Below are 19,798 nucleotides of genomic sequence, written 5' to 3' on the forward strand. Positions count from 1 at the left end.
TTTCACTTCTGAAGGTTTCCTGCTTAAATCATCTATTTCTCCCTGCCAACCTGCAGTGCAGCCACGTTCAAAGATATCTGCCTACAACTCCCATCAATGCGCTCCCGATTGCCTGCCTGACCACCTGCCGCCATCACTCAGTCAATTGACAGAAAAAGAGGCCTTCCCACCATTTTTTTTTATGTCTCCCTCCTTTTCTGTCCTTTTCCTCCTTCCCTCCTCCTACTTGAGAGCTTTGAACTTTTATATTAATTTTTAACAGAAATTTTTCTCCCCAGCCTACCCCCTGCGATGCCTGATATGTTTGAAGCCACTGTATGTATACTTTCCAAGGACACAGTCACCACCCCTTCTCTTCCATTTCTTCTCCTTCCTTCATCCCTAAACCCACCCATCCTCATATAGAATCATTTGTATGCATTTGTCTCTGGTGTTCTCCTTCACTCTTTCTTTGTTTTCTTTCTGTCTGTCCTCCATTATTTTTTCCTCATTCTTTCAAATACCAGTGTTTGACATCCACTTCCTGCTGGTTGGTTTTTACAGGCCATCAGTGTAATGGAGGTACCGGTGGTAAAGATAAGAGACGGCGAGGCGGGTGCAGAGGAGAAAACAATGATAAAATCTATAGTCAATATGGTACAGTACAGCGTCTACCTCTTTGTATGACTATCTGACAAACTGATGGGAACTTGAAAGTACTGCATGAGTTTTAATTCACACGGGGTACTGATTGAATTACAGTGCATGGCTAACTCACTGATGGTGAATTAATGTGGGTGAATACTTTAATATAATCAATGTGCTTCTTGGTATCTGCATCAATTTTTTTTAGGAGATTTGAAATCAAATGTCAAAACTAATTTCTAGTTTGATGAGTGCTATAAGCTAAATAAACCTCTATTCATCTTAATGACTTAAAATGGTCAGTTTCCAGCTAATTAACATGTAGATTAGAGTTGCATGCACTTTTAAGAAAACCTATTTGCACACAAATCAGTAGACAGGCCCTGAAGTCTAATCAATAGTATTTCACCTAACAAACTTTGATATTTGAGTGTCATTTCCTCCTAAAGAAAATGTTAAATGTAAATTAGCTTTTTTTCTAAGAAAGGTAGAAAAAGGTTAACATTCTCTTGTTCTTACAAACAAAATATTTAGATTTATGCTAATAAAAAAAAAAAGAAAGAACTTTTGTTGCACCTTGTTTAGTGCTAATTGGCTAATGTTAGCATTTAGCAGTATGTTATACTAAAATGCTGACCATAAAGAGCACTCACTGTAAAACTCAGCCAGATTGTATTGATGAAGTCAGTGTCTTTCCTGATCACTGCTCTGAGGTAATCAGTCAAGGCTAGCACTCATGAATTAGCACAAATGTATATATATTTTTTTAACTGTTACACAATTTTCAGTAGTCTGTTGAAATGTTGGTATGCACATTGTTCAAGAACAAAATTAGCAGTTTTAAGTTTTTTCTCAGGTTTCCACACTGAGGTAACATTTATACTTCCTGACTTCATTTCTGAATCACAGTGTTATATGAACCTATTCTTTTTTTGAAAGAACTTTTTTCTCATAATGTAAGACTTTTCCTTTAAAATACACAACGTAGATCTTAATAGTGTAATAACAAATGTGATTCTGACTGTGTTTATGCCATTCTGCTGACCCCTCTTCACTTCTTCTGACTTTGTCCTTCGATGTAATAGATTTTGATGGACTTGTTTACACATGAGTAATTTAACTGCTCCATTACTGCCAGCATAGCCCATAAGCAGTTGTTAATTAGTCTGTGATCAGCTTTTGTTCTCTGGTATCAAAACCATTGATTTCAGACTGCTGTGCTGATTGAAAGTAAAATACATTTTCATCTGATAGAGTAGAACAAATAGTTTTTATGCAGCATGATTGTCTACTGTGTGTACAAGTGCCTTTTGTACCCCTTTTTTCTTCTTGATGCATTGATCTGCAGTGATATTAAAAAGCATCCCAACGTTGGTAAATATTTCACGAAAATGACAATGGAAACCCTCCTAAGGAATGCTTTAAAAACCGCTTACTGACACTGAAAGTTCTTATATGAATGATTCACAGTTTTATAAATGTTTTTTGCTTAAATTTCAGTGTGGATCCAGATAGTTACAACAAACCAAATATTTGTTCATAGAATAGTTACTTCACGTCTCCACATTTGAATAGTGTTTCAAATAACTGTTTATTAAACAACTGTGTATTAAACATTTGAATGTCTTTTAGGTCATTGGTTGAACATTTGAATGTCTTTTAGCTCACCAACTGGTAGACATAGTCAAGTGTTTCGCAGCTAAAGCAAATGTTTTGTTTATGTTTAAAACTGATCTAAAAGGACAATCTTAGTTTTGCATTCACCAATTCCTAGAAGCTCAGTAAGGCCAAAATATTTAGTACATTGTTGATTTTGGTTTTGTCATAGCATTTGTTGCTAGTTAGTCTACTTAATTATGAATTCATCATTCAATTAATCAATAAATTAATGTCCTCCAAGTCTCATTAATAGTCCTGTCGACATATTGACATGCAATATGCTAACTATGTCCCTCCTAATTTTACAATTCTTCACCAGGACATCAACACGCCTTTCATAACGACCGACAATGTCCAGGAGTTTGCAGATGGGGAGAACACTGATTTTGAGACGGTGTTCGTCCTTGCAGACTTTGATTCTTCAGACTACAACTACCTCTACAAACATGACAACCGCATCGTTGGGCCTCCTGTTGTGCTGTACTGTGCTGCAAAGGAAGAGGTAAGTCATGTATTCACCACATATTTTTTCTAAGCAAAAGTACACACTAATGCCTTTTGATAACATGGTATGGGCTATATAGCAGTTGCGTTTTTCATTTGTGTCACTATAATGATGAGGAAATGATACTTGAAAATGCAAAAGTGTTACTGTAAAGTAATTCTGTACCTCCTTCAACATCTTCATAGCTCAAATTTTTGCTTTTCCTTTCTCACAGCCTCTACAATTTTCATGTCGTCCTCTCTACTCCACCACTATGCTTAACCTTTCGCTGTGTTTCACTGGCTTCAGAAACAAAGAGGAAATGGTAAGTTTATAAAAAGTGAACTTTTTTACAGAGTGGTGATTATACAGGTATTTGTTCTTAAACCTTCCTTTCAAAAAGACTGCTTTTCTAAACAACAGACTAGTTTTTTGGAGAACAACATTCTAGTTTAGTGCTTATTTTAGTAGAACACTTACCAATAGGTGCATGTGTTTTCTAGACCAGAGCCGTTTACTGTGATGACAGGTTGTTAGTGTGTTATTTAGGGTAAAAAAGCAGTAAAAGTTGGTTGCCTGCAGCTCTTCATTCAACATCTCAATGTAGCTGTTTCCTTTTGTACTATTGCTTCCTGCAATTTAGAAAACTAATTTGCTGACCGAGTTGTTGCCAAATATATCTCTTTTTAATTTCTGGAACTGCTGCCATCAGATAATTTCCTGTTAAAGATGTGCTTTCCAATATTTATCCGCAACAAAAGCTTTGGTTCATCAGTTAAAACGGATCCAGTCTTATACAACAGCTTGCAATAAATTATACCTATATCAAGATTATAATATTTATAATGAACTGAAAAGGATCACATGAGTGCACACCTAGTGAGCTAGTGAGGTGTAAATTATTATGTTTGTATATTATTATAGTTGTGAATTATTCCTCGTGTTAGTTTTCAAGTTGGGACACATGGCGAATGTTCTGAGTAGGAGAGCCAGGACAAGGAAATGTCCAGGTCTCATAACATTTGGATGTTTTTGCACAGAGGATGATAAGTAACTTCACTTAGTGAAAGGTGAAACGTTAAACGTTGGCAGGCTTATATGATCAGTTATAGTGTAACGTATAACTTTTTTTCATGTAGAAGAACTTGGTGAATCTGGTTCATCATATGGGTGGAACCATCCGTAAGGATTTCAGCACCAAGGTTACTCATCTCATCGCCCACTCTACACATGGGGAGAAATATAGGGTATGTTTACTGTGTTTACTTCTGTTGTTGCTGGTTTGCACTGATCTTGCAGGACTGGCGTTTGTCTTTTTTCTGACATGATTATAACTGAGCTGTAGTAGTGTAGTTTTTTAAAGAATATCAGTAGATATGTATTTTTGAAATGTTAAAAACCCTAAAAATTAAGCAATACTATAAATGTAAAAATGCATAATCAAATGTACAGTGTAACATTGAAATAAAATAAGTTTTGAGCTATTGTATGTCTGACAAAATTATACATTTTAAGTTAAAAGTATAAGGATACATAAATAATTGGAATGATGATTTCTTTTTGACGTTTTACACAACCGCACTAAATTTAAAATGAAACACTCAAAAAGTGAGTGAAGTCAAAAGGATATCAGCTTCAATTTGAGGGGTTTTGTCAAATTGCTCAATTGAATCAATCTGACCTATGTATAGATGTATGAGTAGAAACAGTGAATACAGTGTTGTTATTAGATGATGATTCTGAATGACATGAAGATTTGGAGTAAGATAGAAACTAGGAAGATATTGTGAGCATTGACAGTTAAACTTCTTTAAGATCTTATTGTTATAAAATGTTGCAAAAAATACTCTTTGTGTCATCATGTCTTCTTTTTCTCTCTTTATCGTGTCTCACTCTTCCTTCATCTCTCAGCTGGCAGTGTGCATGGGGACGCCCATCCTTACTCCGTCATGGATTCACAAGGCCTGGGAGAGAAGAGATGAGGCGTAAGTTGAAAATCTCAGACCTTGATGTTTCAATGCACAGACCTCAAAGTAGGTTCGTGCATTTGAACAATATATATACATATGTGTGTTGTGTGAGAACAGAAATATGTCTATCATTTAATATTATTTTATTCTATTTATTATCACTGTTTACAGCAGTATTTTTTTTTTTTTTTAATACACAACACGTCAAGACAAAAAAAAAAGAGCTAAAAAAAAGAGCTTGTACCTCCTGTCATAAGTAGAAAGTTTGGTAGAGCAGACACAGACTGTCAGTGTGAAAAGAAACCGAACTAAGAGGAACACGCTCCAAGTTTAAAAACGTATCCACCGATTTGGACCAAAGCAAACACACTAAGGTGTGAAAACAACTGTGATCCCAGCAGAGTGAGACCTCTGCCCCTTTTTGTATTATATGTGCGGAGATGATTATTAAGTGGTTAGAATTTGTCTCTACAATGGCAAGAAAAAGTATGGGAACCCTTTGGGATCACGTGGAGTTTTGCATGAATTGGTCATAAAATGTGCTCCGATCTTCATCTAATTCACAACAATACAAAAACACCGTCTGCTGAAAATAATAGTACACAAACATTATATGTTTTCATGTTTTTATTGAACACAACGTGAACATTCACAGTGCAGGGTGGAAAAAGTATGTGAACCTTTGGACTTAATAACTGGTTGACTCGTCTTTGGCAGCAATAACCTCAACCAAACGTTTCCTGTAGTTGCAGATCAGACCTGCACAACGATCTGGAGTAATTTTAGACCACTCCTCTTCACAAAACTGTTTCAGTGTAGCCATATTCTTGGGATGTCTGGTGTGAATCGCTCTCTTAAGCTCATTCCACAGCATTTCAATCGGGTTGAGGTCAGGACTCTGACTGGGCCACTCCAGAAGGTGTAGTTTGTTCTGTTGAAGCTATTCTTTTGTTGAATTACTTGTATGCTTTGGCTCATTATCCTGTTGCATCACCCATCCTCTTTGGAGCTTCAGTTGGCGCACAGACTGTCTTACGTTTTCCTGCAAATTGTCTTGATAAACTCTGGAATTCATTTTTCCATCAATGACAACAATCCGTCCAGGCCCTGAGACAGCAAAGCAGCCCAAAACCATGATGCTCCCTCCGCCATGTTTTACAGTTGGGATGAGGTTTTGATGTTGGTGTGCTGTGCCTTTTTTTCTCCACACATAGTGTTGTTTGTTTTTTCCAAACAACTCAATTTTGGTTTCATCTGTCCACAGAATATTTTGCGAGTAGTGCTGTGGAACGTCCAGGTGCTCTTTTGCAAACTTCAAACGTGCTGCAATTTAATTTTTTTTTGCACAGCAATGGCTTCCTCCATGGTGTCCTCCCATGTATTCCATTCTTGTTTGATGTTTTCCTTGTTGTACATGTGTCAAGAAAAATGTTAGCATGTGCCAGAGATTTCTGTAAGTCTTTAGCTGACACTCAAGGATTCTTCTTTACCTCATTCAGCATTCTGTGCTGTGCTCTTGCAGTCATCTTTACAGGACGACCACGCCTAGGGAGAGTAGCAACAGTGCTGCAACAGTAAACCCAAAACTGGTGTGAGTTTTTAAAGGGCAGGACAGCTTTCAGCAACACATCCAATATCATGACACTGATTGGACTCAAGGTTGGCTCACTCCTGGCTCCAATTAGCTCTTGGAGAAATCATCAGGCTATTAGGTTATTGCTGCCAAAGACGGGTCAACCAGTTATTAAGTCCAAAGGTTCACATACTTTTTCCACCCTGCACTGTGAATGTTTACATGTTATGTTCAATAAAAACATGAAAACATGTAATGTTTGTGTACTATTATTTCAGCAGACTGTGTTTTTGTATTGTTGTGAGTTAGATGAAGATCGGAGCACATTTTATGACCAATTCATGCAAAACTCCATGTAATCCCAAAGGGTTCACATACTTCTTCTTGCCACTGTATGGTGCGTCTAAATTAGTTAATAAATAGCACATTATTACATTTTTGTAAGTTGCTAAATAGTCTCAGTCTAGTAGTTATAAAAACAAAATTGGGTTTTGTTAACATTATTTCTTCCACTTGTCTTAAGCTTGTTTCATGCAGGAGAGGAGGAGTTTAGAACAGAGTTCAAAGTGCCCCCCTTCCAGGACTGCATCCTCAGTTTTTTGGGGTTCTCTGCAGAGGAGAAGGCCAACATGGAGGAGCGGACACTTAAACATGGTCAGTGCTGCACTTCACAGAGATCTGTCGTAGTAGCCCTGCTGCCTTTTTTGATTGTGGTTCTATGCGCCTAGTTAGCCACACATGCTAACATTAACAGCTTATTAAAATGACGGACAGCTATGTGTCATTTCAGTGTTAATTCCATGTTCCATGCAAGGAGCTCACACATGGCTCATAGTTGGTTAGGATTCCAAAATTGCCAATTAGAAATAGATGGAGTTAGTAATAAATATGATAAGAAAATGGGCAAGTAAAACAATAACTATAGTAATTAGGCGAGGAAAAATAACTGTCAAATATCTTTTGTAGCAGCTGCACAGAAAATTTGTAAAATAAGAAATGACCTGCTAGACTAAAGAGCACAAGTCTTGTGGAATGCTAGAAACTTGTTTGCAACAGAGTAGCTTTTTTGACTTCTGGATATGGGTGTAGGAATACATACAGTACAGTTGAATATCACAATATTGTGTTGAAGGATACTGTATCTATTTAGAAAAACACTATCGAATTTTAATGAATTTCTTTGTAAAGATTTATGGCACTGCTTACTGCTAGATGGCACTGGTGGAGGTGCAACAAACATGTATGGGCTGATAAAACTAAAATCAACCTTATTCAATATTAGAAAAACAAGGAAAGTGTGGAGGAGGTTAAAAAATAATTTAAAACAACAAAGGAACAGCACATAGCACTGGGTCCGTAGTGGTGCTGATGATTTTACTCTTGACAGAAACAACAGGATGAATTTAGAGGTGTATTCGTTATGCTGTTTCAAATTGAAACATACTTTGCTGTAGGTTGGTCTATTTGTGCACATATATTTAAAACCTTTTTGAAAACTTACCTTTGTTTCTCTTTGTCTAAGGTGGCAGTTATCTTGAGGTTGGACATGACAGGTGTACACACATGGTGGTGGAGGAGAATTCTGTGAAGGAGCTGCCATTTTCTCCCTCCAAGAAACTTTTTGTGGTCAAACAGGAGGTAGGCCTTTAGTTTTTCACATCAACACTGACATGACATCTTATGGTGAAACCTTTAGATATTCATACAGTTTTTATTGAAGTTAATGCCTTCTAAATTAAGAATGAACATTTTAAAGATGCACTGCAAAAGGCTGAGAAGACAAAATCTCATGTAAAATGCAGAGAGTAAGAGTCGTTCTGCTGCTGCTACAAAAGACATGTTTGAGACCTTTTCAACAGTGGTTAAGTACTTGTGCTCGACATAACTAAATAACTGTGGCTCTCTGAGGTTTTACTACAGGACAATACAGCGGGCATGAGAGGGAAATAATAAATCCTTTTTAGCAGAATAGCAAACAATCATCTGATCAGGATTTCTTTTAGTTTTATAAAGTCTCTGCTCTCCCTCTGGTTGTGCTGCTAAGGGATCAATAATAGATTTCCTCTTCCAGCAGATAAATAATTTGAATTCTACTGAGGTAGAGCGGTGGTCTAGCAGTAGTTACAGTGGCAAGAAAAAGTACACCTCAGTCCAAAAGAAATGCTTTGGAACTGCTTTAAGAGAGTCACACAGGTGAGCATTTTTTAGTTGCTACTTTTGACTTGGATAAAGATCAGATCGCATTTTATGAGAAATTAATACAGAAAACCAGTACAACTTCACAGTAGGTAAAACATTGAACTAGCAGGGTGCAAGCTTTAGGTTGCACGCCTAAAGTTTGCAAACAAGCATATTTTTCACAGTGGTATTGGCAAAATGTTTGTGGACAGATGAAATTTAGATTGAACTATTTGGAAAGAACACACAACACTACATCTGGCATAAAAAGTCACTGCATATCACCATTAAAACATCATCCCATCCGTAAAGTATTGTAGAGAAAACATCATGATTTGGGCCTGTTGTGCTGCATCAGGGCCTGGTCAGCTTACAGTGATTGAGGGGAAGATGAATTCCCAAGTGAAAAATAAAGTTCTTCTGAATAATGTGAAAATGTCTGTATGTCAGTACTTGGTTGGGTGATGCTACAGGACCATGACCAATGACCAGTACCCACAATAGAATGGCTTCAGAAAAACAAAATCTGAATCTTTTGCTATTATTTTAGGCATATGACATTTTATGGGAAATTGATACAGAAAACCATGAAACTACAAAAGGTTTACATAATTTTTCTTGTCACTGGATAATCCCACAATTAACACAGCTTTTTCTTTAGTCTTTAAAAGTTTTCACTGGGAGATGTACTGTATCAGAGATCTTGGTTTCCTACCTACTTTTGTCCAAACTCAGAGGTCACTAAAAACCCTTTCCTCTTTCTTTCTTTTTTTTCCTCTCTCTCCAGTGGTTCTGGGGAAGCATTCAGATGGATGCTCGGGCCGGAGAGTCTATGTACCTCTACGAGAAGGTGAGGAAACGCTAATAACCTTTGCCTTCAAGCATGAAGGTCCAATGCTACCACTAGCTAAGTTGTATATTGTAGCTTAAAAATTTTACTTTCTAGATGTTTAACATCCTAGCAACACATGGAAACCAAAAAACTGTGCTGCAACCCTCTGATTTATAAGCCTGAGATTCTCAGGAAAGCTGGAAGTGCTTCCTCTGTGGACTTTCTAAGCATTTTCTACTGCTTCACTTGTGGCCTTTTTCCTCAGCCATGGTCACTCACTTTTCAACTGCAGCCTCCCAGCAAGAATAACTGTGATGACCTGAACTCCTGTGTTCCTACTTGGTAACTCGTGTTAAAGGCCAAGCTGTGCCTGCAACAAACTACTTTTTATGGAGTGTCGTCCAATTGTGTTTAAAGTTAAAAGTGCTTTTAGCTTTTGCAAGTGGCCACTTTCAAAGGCGGGGTGAAAAGGTTGCCATCAGAGAGAAGAGACATGAACAATCATACAAATGGGGGTAAAGGGGCACACTTTTGGACAGTCTTTCCTTGAAGGCATTATCAGTGTTCCATTTGAGAGAAAGGTTCACACCCTCCCTAGTTTCTGACCTCTTCACACCTGGCCAGTCTGTTTGAAGCGTTCTTGTAGGATTTTCAGTTTCAAAAACTGTTGGTCCTCCCCAGTCCCAAAGTTGAAGAGGTGTGGAGTGGATGTCTGGTATTATGCTCACCACTTCATTTGAAGCATAGTGACGCCTTAACCTGTCACGTCTCCTTGCTCAAAACTCTTCTGCTAAAATGATTAGCATGGTTGTATTGATGACTTGAGAGAAAGCACTGTTGCCCCTTTGTTCACCTCTCGAGTGTCACATAGAAAATCATACAGTTCCTTTTTACATTATTGTTATTTTCATATATTACTTATTACTCACTTGTGTGTTGTTAAGTTTCTCCTAATGCAACCAGAACATAACATGCTGCTGATGCTTCACTATGACTGACTCCCCTCTTTCAATTTCACTTTGCCCTTGTCAAAGTCAACAGCTTTGGGCTTGCCCCTTCAGGGGTCTCCACAGCGGAACCTGTTCCACACATTGATTTGATATGTTTTTTACGTAACCCTCCCATTTTTTTCTGGGACTGGCACCATGGTCGCCCTTGGTGGCTAGGCGAAGAGCTGTAAAACCCGGCCTTCTGTATCCCAATCCAGTGCTCTACCACTGAGCCACCAGGCCCCCACTCTGCTCATGTATTTTCATTTGTAATAATGTAATAGTATTTTTTTCCTTTTGCTTATTAATTTTTTCTTTTTGTTCCACTGTACTTCAGAATGACAGCCCGGCCATGAAGAAGGCAGTGTCTCTCTTGTCCCTCACCACTCCTAACAGTAACCGTAAGCGTCGGCGTCTGAGGGACACACTGGCTCAGCTTACCAAGGAGACCGAGATCTCCCCCTTCCCTCCACCACGCAAAAGACAGTCAGCAGAGCACTGCCTGTCCATAGGTTCTCTGCTGGACATCTCCAACACGCCTGAGACATGCAAGGCCTTGACTGGTAAGAAGAGTATGATGGGAGACTGAAGAACACCTGCTTTATCCAACCCTAAACTTCCATTTTATTGTTGGGTTTGAGTATTATCATTTCAGATATTTGGTTCTCGCCTTCAGTGGCAAATTATTACAAGAAAAGCCCTTCTCCATTACAGAAAACAGAGTAGGAAAGAATACAGTGAGCAATGGAGACCATACTGTGACCAGGAATAGGACAAGGAGGAGGAAAAGCAGGGAAAGGAGGGTTAGGACAGAGAGAGAAGAGTGGAGGAAAAGGTCTAACCTGAATACCCGTCAACAACCAGATGAGTGGCCTCAGCCAAGAACTTCTGCAGGTCAGGCTTTGCTTCACAGGAGTAAGATTATTCGGAGATTCAGACATCAGGTAGTTCAAGCCTAATGTTGCAAGTGGAACTGAAAAGGTTGTTTGCCGAGCAAAGGTTGAATATCACCTGTCATGATAACACCAGTGTACTGCAAGTGTGATCATTCTCCCTCCAGTAAGAGATAAATCCTCATCTACTGTAAATACAAAATACTTTTGCCCTACATTAAGTTAGGCTGTACATTTTGCATTGTCTTTTTCAGGATGTCAATAAGACAGCAGAATTAACATTGCTGCTGGCATGATTTAGTTTGTGATGCTTAACACAAGAGTAACAGCAAAAGCAAAGGAAATAATGGAGCCTGCATAAGTCTGATGACAAAATGAGGAAAGTCTAAGTGGGGTTTTGAAAGTAAATGGCAGATAACTGATCAAACCTTAGCTTTGTTTAACAATCATGGGACAACCTCAATTTTTGATCCAGTAGACAGGGTGTGCTAGTATGCGCTTTTACTAGCTTCTGAAAAAGTGTACTACAGATGCTAACAGATCTCTTAAGAAGCTAAAATTGATAGAAAATTGAGTGCCTTTTTACTGTTTTCATTCAGCCTTAATGCCATTGTGATTGCTAAAAGATAATGGATGCAGGCATTACAGTCAACACTGTATTAATGCCTTTGTCTTCCTCTTTACTGCTCTTGTTCCTCCAGAGAGTTCAAAGCCATCCAAGAGTTCGACTCCAGTTCTCTCCAAGCAGTCAGCCAGGTGGCAGGTCTCCAAGGAACTCTACCAGACTGAGAGCAACTATGTAGACATCTTAAACACCATCCTACAGGTAGCTGCTGTTGTCTGTGTGTTGGCACAGTGTGCAGAGGTCTAGCACTCCCTCACAGGTCAGACAGTCAGTTGCCCCTGACAACAGTTTCAGCCAAAGCTACAATCTCTAAGTGTGTGTGTGTGTGTGTGTGTGTGCGTGTGCATGTGACTGTGTTGTTCTCACTTGGCCTGTCTTATCAGTGTGTCCCAGCAGAGTCAGGCAGCTGACCAGTGAGGGAGAAAATGACCTGCCTGACCATTTCTTTCTGTCCTCCCCTTCAAAATCTTTCACACATTTTGCTTCTTTTCTTGTCTGGATTTTCTTTGACTATTTTGTTGTTTCTCTTTCATTCACTCTTACTTTTCTTCTCTTTTCACTCGGCATCTTTTCTTGATTCCTTTTGCAATCTGCCTCTCTTGTACTCTGTGCTGTGGGTTGTATCTTCTGGGTTGAACTGATCCTTGACCACATCTAAGAATATAAGGTCAGCTCCTTGGTGTTGTGAACTTCATTACTCTGTACATAAAAACTAGTTAATCAAAAGCTGTTTAAATTCCGTAATCAATTCCATAATGTTGATAAGTTTACTACTGTTAATTTTATCAAAACAAAAACACAGCCTCAGCTGTGTTTGTGTAAATATTCAGAAATGACTGTATCTTAGCTATGAGTCATAGTGCAGATGATTATACTTCCTTCACTGACAATCCAAACTCCTTCTTCCTGTTTTTACTTCACAATTAGACAGAATGGACATATGTCCTTTCTCTGAAAGCAGCCCTTTTCCTTTTCATCTTCATCACAACCACTTAGTGAAGCAGCAAAGGGTCCCAGTTTCTTCTCTATGTAATAATTACAGTAAAACACAAGTTTCTGTTCTTACCCATTTTCAGTACTTTAAGTAAATGTTGGGACAGAACATGGATCAAATGTAGAAATAACACATGAACTGTGATGCACAGGAGTTCACTCTCACACTTCCTTCAGGAAAAGCCAATTAGTCTAGTTTTGATGTGAACTATTGTTGCAGTTTTAACTTCAACAATCAGTTATTTCTTCAGGAGCAATAAAATAATAAAAAACTGCCTGACGTGCTGTTAGTATATTGAATTTGATTAGATTGGAGGGAATAGTCACCAAAATTGTCCAATAAATTACATAAATAAGATCATTCCCTTAGGGTTTACTCCTTGAGTTTTACTTGATGATATAGTTATGCGTTTACTTTCATATACTCCAAACACGTATAGCCAATATTAAATGCTAAAACGCTAATTAAAAAAAAAGGGAACGTTTAATCATCACTTTCAAACTTTAACTTTTTAGTTAAAGATATCAGCCATGCCAATGAAAATGCTTCATTATTAGCTGTGCTTGCAGTCCAGCTCTGTGCAGCTTGATAGACATTGGTAATCAACACCAGAATTGGCTGGTTTGCTATTAGCGCCAGATGAGAGCAGGTTCTCACAGCCCACGTGAAGGAGTATGGATACATTGTGGTGAACATTATGCTGACTGTAACATCATTAAGTGCGACTGGTTTGGTGGTGGGTCAGTGATGGTCATATACAACAGTACCCTGACTACATGAGGTACTGCGACAAAATCCCCTGAGTGACAGTCAAACCTTACACTTGTGTAGTGGATCCTGTGTTCCTGCTGGTTTCTCCTCATGTGGCCAGAGTGTGTAGGCAGTTCCTGGATAATTCCTTGCCCTCAGGGGACATTATGTATGGGTAGATCCAATGCTACCTAGGACCACCACAGACATCCAGAAGCTGTCTAATGCCCTGTTCCAGGTTTGAGAGGAGATAACGAGGATATTATTAGCTGAGACAGTTTTAATCTATAATATAATAATCAAGGATTTTCACTTTTCTTGTCGAATGATGTATACAGACTACCCCCACCTGATGTATGGACAGCCATTGTTTCTCATTTAGGTGTAGAAGTGGAAAGTTAGCTGTGGTCTTTGCAGCATGTTCAACTTTTTGGCCCAGATTAAGCCAACATAAAACGATGAGACTGTCAATCCTTTTCACTGCTAGCCCTTTCAGTATCTTTCAGGGTTATGTATGTGAGAAAAGACAGTTTGTAGTTAGATGCTTATTTCTTACTCTCTGAACTGACTGAACATTGCTTTACTTCTGCTGATGGTTTAAAAACGTTGACGTTATTGTCCATTTCTTTAAGCGTGTTCTCTGATATCTGTTTTTATTTGTAGCTTTTCAAATTTCCACTGGAAAAAGAGGAGCAGGTAGGCGGACCCATCCTGGCCCAAGAAGAGATCAAGACGATATTTGGCAGTATTCCAGACATCTATGAAGTTCACACCAGAATTAAGGTAGTGTTTCTAAATGACCAGATTGTTGTGATGGTGTCAGTTTTGAGCTGTTGTTGACCTGAAGTTTTCTATGTGTGATGATTAATTTATTAGAATGACCTGGAGGAACTCCTGACTGACTGGTTAGAGGAGAGGAGTGTAGGAGACATCATTCTTAAATATGTGAGTTGAAACAAGTCTCTGCTAGTATGCAGATGTTGTTTTGTTTTATCTGTTTTTAACTTATGCATACTTTCATTTTCATAAAAAGTACATTACTCACGCCACTGATGCTGTTTTTGCATACTAGTGTAGAAGACTCAAGAATATCACCATTGTGCAGTTTTTAATTCAGGTGGTGTCAAAATGTAGTCGAATTAGTATAAATTATTTCAGAAGTTGTGTACAACACATGGCAAAGACCACATCCATTGATCAGGTACTTTATGACTTGCTCTACCTGTGCATGTACCTGTAAACTAGTGATGCACTGATGTGACTTAGTTTCGATACAGATGGATTGTATCAGTGCCTCTCTACAGTAAACCATTACATTCTTAAATGGATTGAACTGTCGCTCTTCTTCTTGGTGCTGTCCTCATCGTCTCACTTTGCAGTCTAAAGAGCTGGTGAAGACCTACCCACCCTTTGTCAACTTTTTTGAAATGAGCAAGGAGACTATTGTTCGGTGTGAGAAACAAAAACCACGCTTCCATGCGTTTCTCAAGGTATGATGTTTATATTTCTACTGTATGTTTGAGTTTGCAAGGCTGGTGGGGTTCATATTAATGCATATTGCTGCGTTACAAAAGGAATGTTGGGGCCAGCAAGAAGATGGTAGTTGGTTTATTCTCAAATGTTCCACTTTAATTTTGAAATGTCAAGTCTATTCTCAGCATTTGACTTTATTATTTAGATTTTTGTTCTAAATTTAAGTTTAACTTAGTTCAATCTAAGTTTAACTTGACATTTCTACCTTTTCACATGACATTTTGACTCATTCTTGGCTTCTTTTTCTTCTTTGTTATTTTAGGGCAGAAATTTGATTACTGTGTTTCTTTACCTGGTTATTACACTGAATGTAAAAGTTTACTTGGATTAGTAACCCTGTTTATTGGGTACGGGAAAACATTGTAGAAAATATGTTGCAGCAATATGGACTACATATGTTACATTTAAGTTATTTTATTCTGTTTTCAGTTTCATTTTCTGTGCATTTTTCACATAAAAGGGAACAAAGTAGTGACACTTTGTGTCAAGCAGTGTTTAGAAACACCTGTCTGGTATGTACACACATGGCCTGTAGGAAAGAGACTTGAGTAAATTGACTCAAGCTGGTGTTTATCAAGCAGTGCAAACTCTTGTTTTTCAATTTAGTGTGTAACATAGGTTTACACAAGCCTATTTTGCATGACGTTTAAATTTTCCTTCTGCAGATCAACCAGGCCAAACCAGAGTGTGGCAGACAGACACTGGTGGAGCTGCTAATCAGGCCTGTACAGAGACTGCCTAGTGTGGCCCTTCTTCTTAACGGTAACGCACACATACAGGCTCCTTTTGTTAAAAACATTTATTTAAAAAATATTTTAAAAAATCGTTTCCTGCACTAATTATCGTCCACCTTTTCTTTTTCTTCTTATCTTTCTCCTTCCGTACCGCTTCTTTTTCTCTATTATCTCCTGTTGATGCCTGTCTATAATTTCTCCGTTCTTTTCTGCTCAGCTTTCTCCACATGATTTTCATCTATTTCTTCTTGCCTACGTCTTACTAAACCTTTTTCTTCTATTTTTGCAGACATAAAGAAACATACATCAGATGACAACCCAGACAAGATAACACTGGAGAAAGCAATAGAGTCTCTGAAAGAAGTCATGACGTGAGTACACGTGAGCTTAACCTTTCTTTTGTGATGATCATGCAGCCAGTGTGTTGATAATACCAGCACACTCTCTCTCACTCACTCTCATCAAACTTCATTTTGACCATTACGTAGGTTCAACTTACAAAAAGAACTTTAAGAGCTGATCTACAATGACAAGAAACGTGAACCTTTTCGAATTTTATGGTTTTCTGAACCCTTGGAATTACTGCCCCACTCTTTATAAATTTGGTAATTCATCTTCTCCTCAATTACCGCAAGGTGGCCAGACCCTGATGCAGCAAAGCAGGCCCAAATGATCATGTTTCCTCCACCATACTTTACGACAGCAGTTTCCTTTGTGGTGTCCTGCTATAGACACCCTGGTAGTTCGATGTTTGACCTACTGTAGACTCATTAACGCAGATGTTAGCCATTTCTAATGATGCATTCAAATCTTTGGCTGTCATTAAGGGTTGTTTCTTTATCCCATTAATGTTCTGTATGCTCCTGGGGTCATTTTGACTGGCCGCCCACTTCTTGGTTGTTTAGCCACAGCCCCAAAGTGTCTGTAGATTGTTTTTCTAACTGTGGACTGGTGTATTTCTTAAATCTTTAACATCACTTTGTCACCCTTTCCAGCTTTATGTAAATCAACAGCTCTAGTCCACACTTCCAAATTAAGTTATTTAACTTATGTTGACACCTGACTCAATTAGCTTTTTTGAGGTCATTATTTCAAGGATTCAGATATCTTTCACTGTGAGATTGTTATGGTTGTTCTTAATAAGACATGAAAGATCTGAATTTTCTTTTTTTGTTATCATATTAGGCGCATTGTATTTGTTGTACACCACATTTTATGACAAATTAATGTCGAAAGTTTTTCGTCAACTCTGTAACTTCCCCCCTCTTTTGCTCCCCACCAGTCACATCAACGAGGACAAGAGGAAGACTGAAGGCCAGAAGCAAATTTTTGATGTGGTGTATGAAGTTGATGGCTGTCCTGTAAGTTGGAGTATTGCTGTTGTTCACATTTAGTCATTTGGTTGATGCTTTTATTCAAAGAAACTTAACTCTGCAATGGCCTATTTTTAAGAAAAGTGGTGGAGACGTGACTTTTTTGGCTGAGGGAGAAACGAATGTATACCGAGTGGTGTAATTATTTAAATTGACCACACCTGATAAAACTACTTGAAACTTTATGGTTCTTTATGTTGCCCCTAATATCAGACCTATTACAGACTGCACAGATCAGTAAAGTCACAACAAGTGTGTGTTGTGTATTATACATCCTTACATAGTGACACAATGTTTTCCTACAGACATCTGTTACTATAGTAATACAGTAGTCTGATATGAGAAGATGGATTCTCTTTTAACTAAGGTGAACATGATTTAATAATATCATTATTGCTTTTTTGAATAGTTATTAAAGATTCAATGCACATGACAAACTGTACCTGCAGAATCTATTTCCAGTATTTTTGATTGTATTGTATGCATTACTCATTTACATCATGTTACAAAATTATAATATAAAACATACCTAACCTTACTTAGTGATTAGAATCGGGTGTGTAGTCTCAGGTAAGTGCTAGGTAAGTGTCTAATGTCTAGAATTCATTTTGGAAGAAACACAACAAACTGTCACTCTGCTTCATCAGCCATGTTTTGCCTTTATTCCATGCCCACCCTTTTTATAATTTATCATTTGTCTTACATATTATTGTCTCATCTTTCTAATCTAATGTCTCATTTTGTGTTTTGGCCACCATTCCCCACACTTACTAGCATTTTGTCTTCTCTGCAGGCCAATTTGCTGTCCTCCCATCGCAGCCTGGTTTACCGAGTAGAAACAATTGCCCTGGGAGATCAGCCATGTGACCGTGGAGAACATGTCACACTGTTTCTCTTCAATGACTGCCTTGAGGTAAGAAATCACACTAATAAACCTATAACCATCTTACATAGAACACAATTACATCTAATTCACCTTTTGATATTTAAGCACATCCTGAGTTTTTGCCACCTTTTATATTATTGCTAAAATGCTAAAGTGCTATATATTTATTTTTTCTTAAGAGTTACTCACACTAAATTCTGCAGCCAAATCAAGTAAAATGATTAGTGGAACTACTCACGGGAATAAAGTAAATGTCTAACAGACATCTCATTGCAAATTAAACATTGGTTACATTGCTCTTGACAAAAAGCAAACCATTGTGAATTAGTTGAATCTTTTGTTCATTAGAACAGAACAGACAATCAATACACGATTGAAAAACCTAAATGTACAGATAAAACGGTTACCAGTTTAGCTGAAAAACGTGGTAATAATAATAATTTCCGGCAGTTGGCATTAAAGTTTCACATTTTAAGGAACTGTTATAGTTAATGTTTATTCTGTGTTTTTATTAAAATACTTTTATTGCTTCTTTGTTTCAGTTACTGTCAGCACAAAATACATACAAGTTGGTTGATTTTATATTTTACTGTAAAAATACACAGTTGTCAAATAAAGTTAGTGAGAATCATTGATTTCATACATTTTCAGCTTTGTGTAGCTGGCAGCTTAAATTTAAGGAGGATAATTATGTCCACTTGACGCTGTCTCATGTTATTCATGACGTGCACTGCTTAAAAGGTGTGTAATACCCAATATTTACATTTTAGATGTGCATGTAAGTTAATATTATTAGAAAAAAATTACAATAATGATAATTAACCACCACAGATGAATGTGTAACAGTATGTTTTGAACATCCTTAAAACCTTTTTCAGCTTCATCTCTTTCTACACATACAGGGTGTTTTTTGGAAGCTGCCTTTTTCACCTCTAAAGTTGCTGCTTTATTTTCTGCATGTTTTGGTGTTTGTGTGGATCTGGGCAGATCGCAAGGAAGAGACACAAGGTTATCAACACATTTAAGAGTCCACTGGGACAGACAAGACCGCCTCCACCGCTCAAACACATTGCACTGATGCCGCTGTCCCAGATTCGAAGAGTGCTCGACCTGCAAGACACAGAAGGTAGGAAGGTACTACGTAGGAAGGTAAAAATATTTAGTGGTCAGTGGGCACCTGTTGATTTAAGTCACAGTGAAACGTTCTGTTTAAATAGCTCACACTGGTAAAAAATGTCTTTGTAAGTTCATTTTTGTTGTTGAAGTGAAGTCAGTTGCTTACAAAACAAACAAGATTAAAATGCCTTAAACCAGCTATTATTTAAACCCCTTCCAGTTTGCCATGGCAACCAAATTGGTAGTGGCCTAAATGATGCCTGATTTTTTCCTAAGCATTATACACCCAAATGAAGACTATAATGAATCACAATGAGCTGAACTCAATGAGAAGTGAAAACCTGAACTGTGAGGCATTTTGTACCTACAGGGCTTGACAGTATTCTCGTTTCCTTTTTCGGTGCCTATTAGTTTGGCGTTCCCTTGATTTTTAGCTTCCCTGCAGTTTGATGTGAGAACACACTGTTCAGAGACAAATGGGGTCTTTACACAGGGAACTTCAAAGCAATACAGCTGATTTGCCTTCAATGTTTTTTGTTCTTTCTATCTGTTTCACTTCTCCTTGTCCAACACCCCTCGATCATC

At 37.9% G+C, this 19,798-nt stretch overlaps 1 protein-coding gene across 6 annotated transcripts in view; it reads left to right on the plus strand.

Annotated features, from left to right (window-relative positions):
* ect2 (epithelial cell transforming 2) overlaps nt 1-19,798 on the plus strand; it is a 35,636-nt gene that overhangs the window by 4,455 nt on the left and 11,383 nt on the right. For 3 of the 6 annotated variants that reach the window (XM_026346223.1, XM_026346220.1, XM_026346219.1), the window contains exons 4-22: nt 544-636; nt 2,603-2,785; nt 3,003-3,092; nt 3,907-4,014; nt 4,679-4,752; nt 6,834-6,964; nt 7,833-7,948; nt 9,276-9,338; nt 10,647-10,872; nt 11,024-11,203; nt 11,904-12,028; nt 14,235-14,354; nt 14,448-14,516; nt 14,951-15,061; nt 15,770-15,866; nt 16,128-16,209; nt 17,121-17,199; nt 18,005-18,124; nt 19,085-19,223. In XM_026346223.1, the coding sequence (XP_026202008.1) occupies nt 544-636; nt 2,603-2,785; nt 3,003-3,092; nt 3,907-4,014; nt 4,679-4,752; nt 6,834-6,964; nt 7,833-7,948; nt 9,276-9,338; nt 10,647-10,872; nt 11,024-11,203; nt 11,904-12,028; nt 14,235-14,354; nt 14,448-14,516; nt 14,951-15,061; nt 15,770-15,866; nt 16,128-16,209; nt 17,121-17,199; nt 18,005-18,124; nt 19,085-19,223 (2,206 nt within the window). The remainder of the gene's footprint in view (nt 1-543; nt 637-2,602; nt 2,786-3,002; nt 3,093-3,906; nt 4,015-4,678; nt 4,753-6,833; nt 6,965-7,832; nt 7,949-9,275; nt 9,339-10,646; nt 10,873-11,023; nt 11,204-11,903; nt 12,029-14,234; nt 14,355-14,447; nt 14,517-14,950; nt 15,062-15,769; nt 15,867-16,127; nt 16,210-17,120; nt 17,200-18,004; nt 18,125-19,084; nt 19,224-19,798) is intronic. The other 3 variants (XM_026346222.1, XM_026346221.1, XM_026346225.1) reach the window with 3 other exon arrangements.

Source organism: Anabas testudineus, chromosome 4 (assembly GCF_900324465.2).
Source record: "Anabas testudineus chromosome 4, fAnaTes1.2, whole genome shotgun sequence".
Classification (NCBI taxonomy): Eukaryota; Metazoa; Chordata; class Actinopteri; order Anabantiformes; family Anabantidae; genus Anabas; species Anabas testudineus.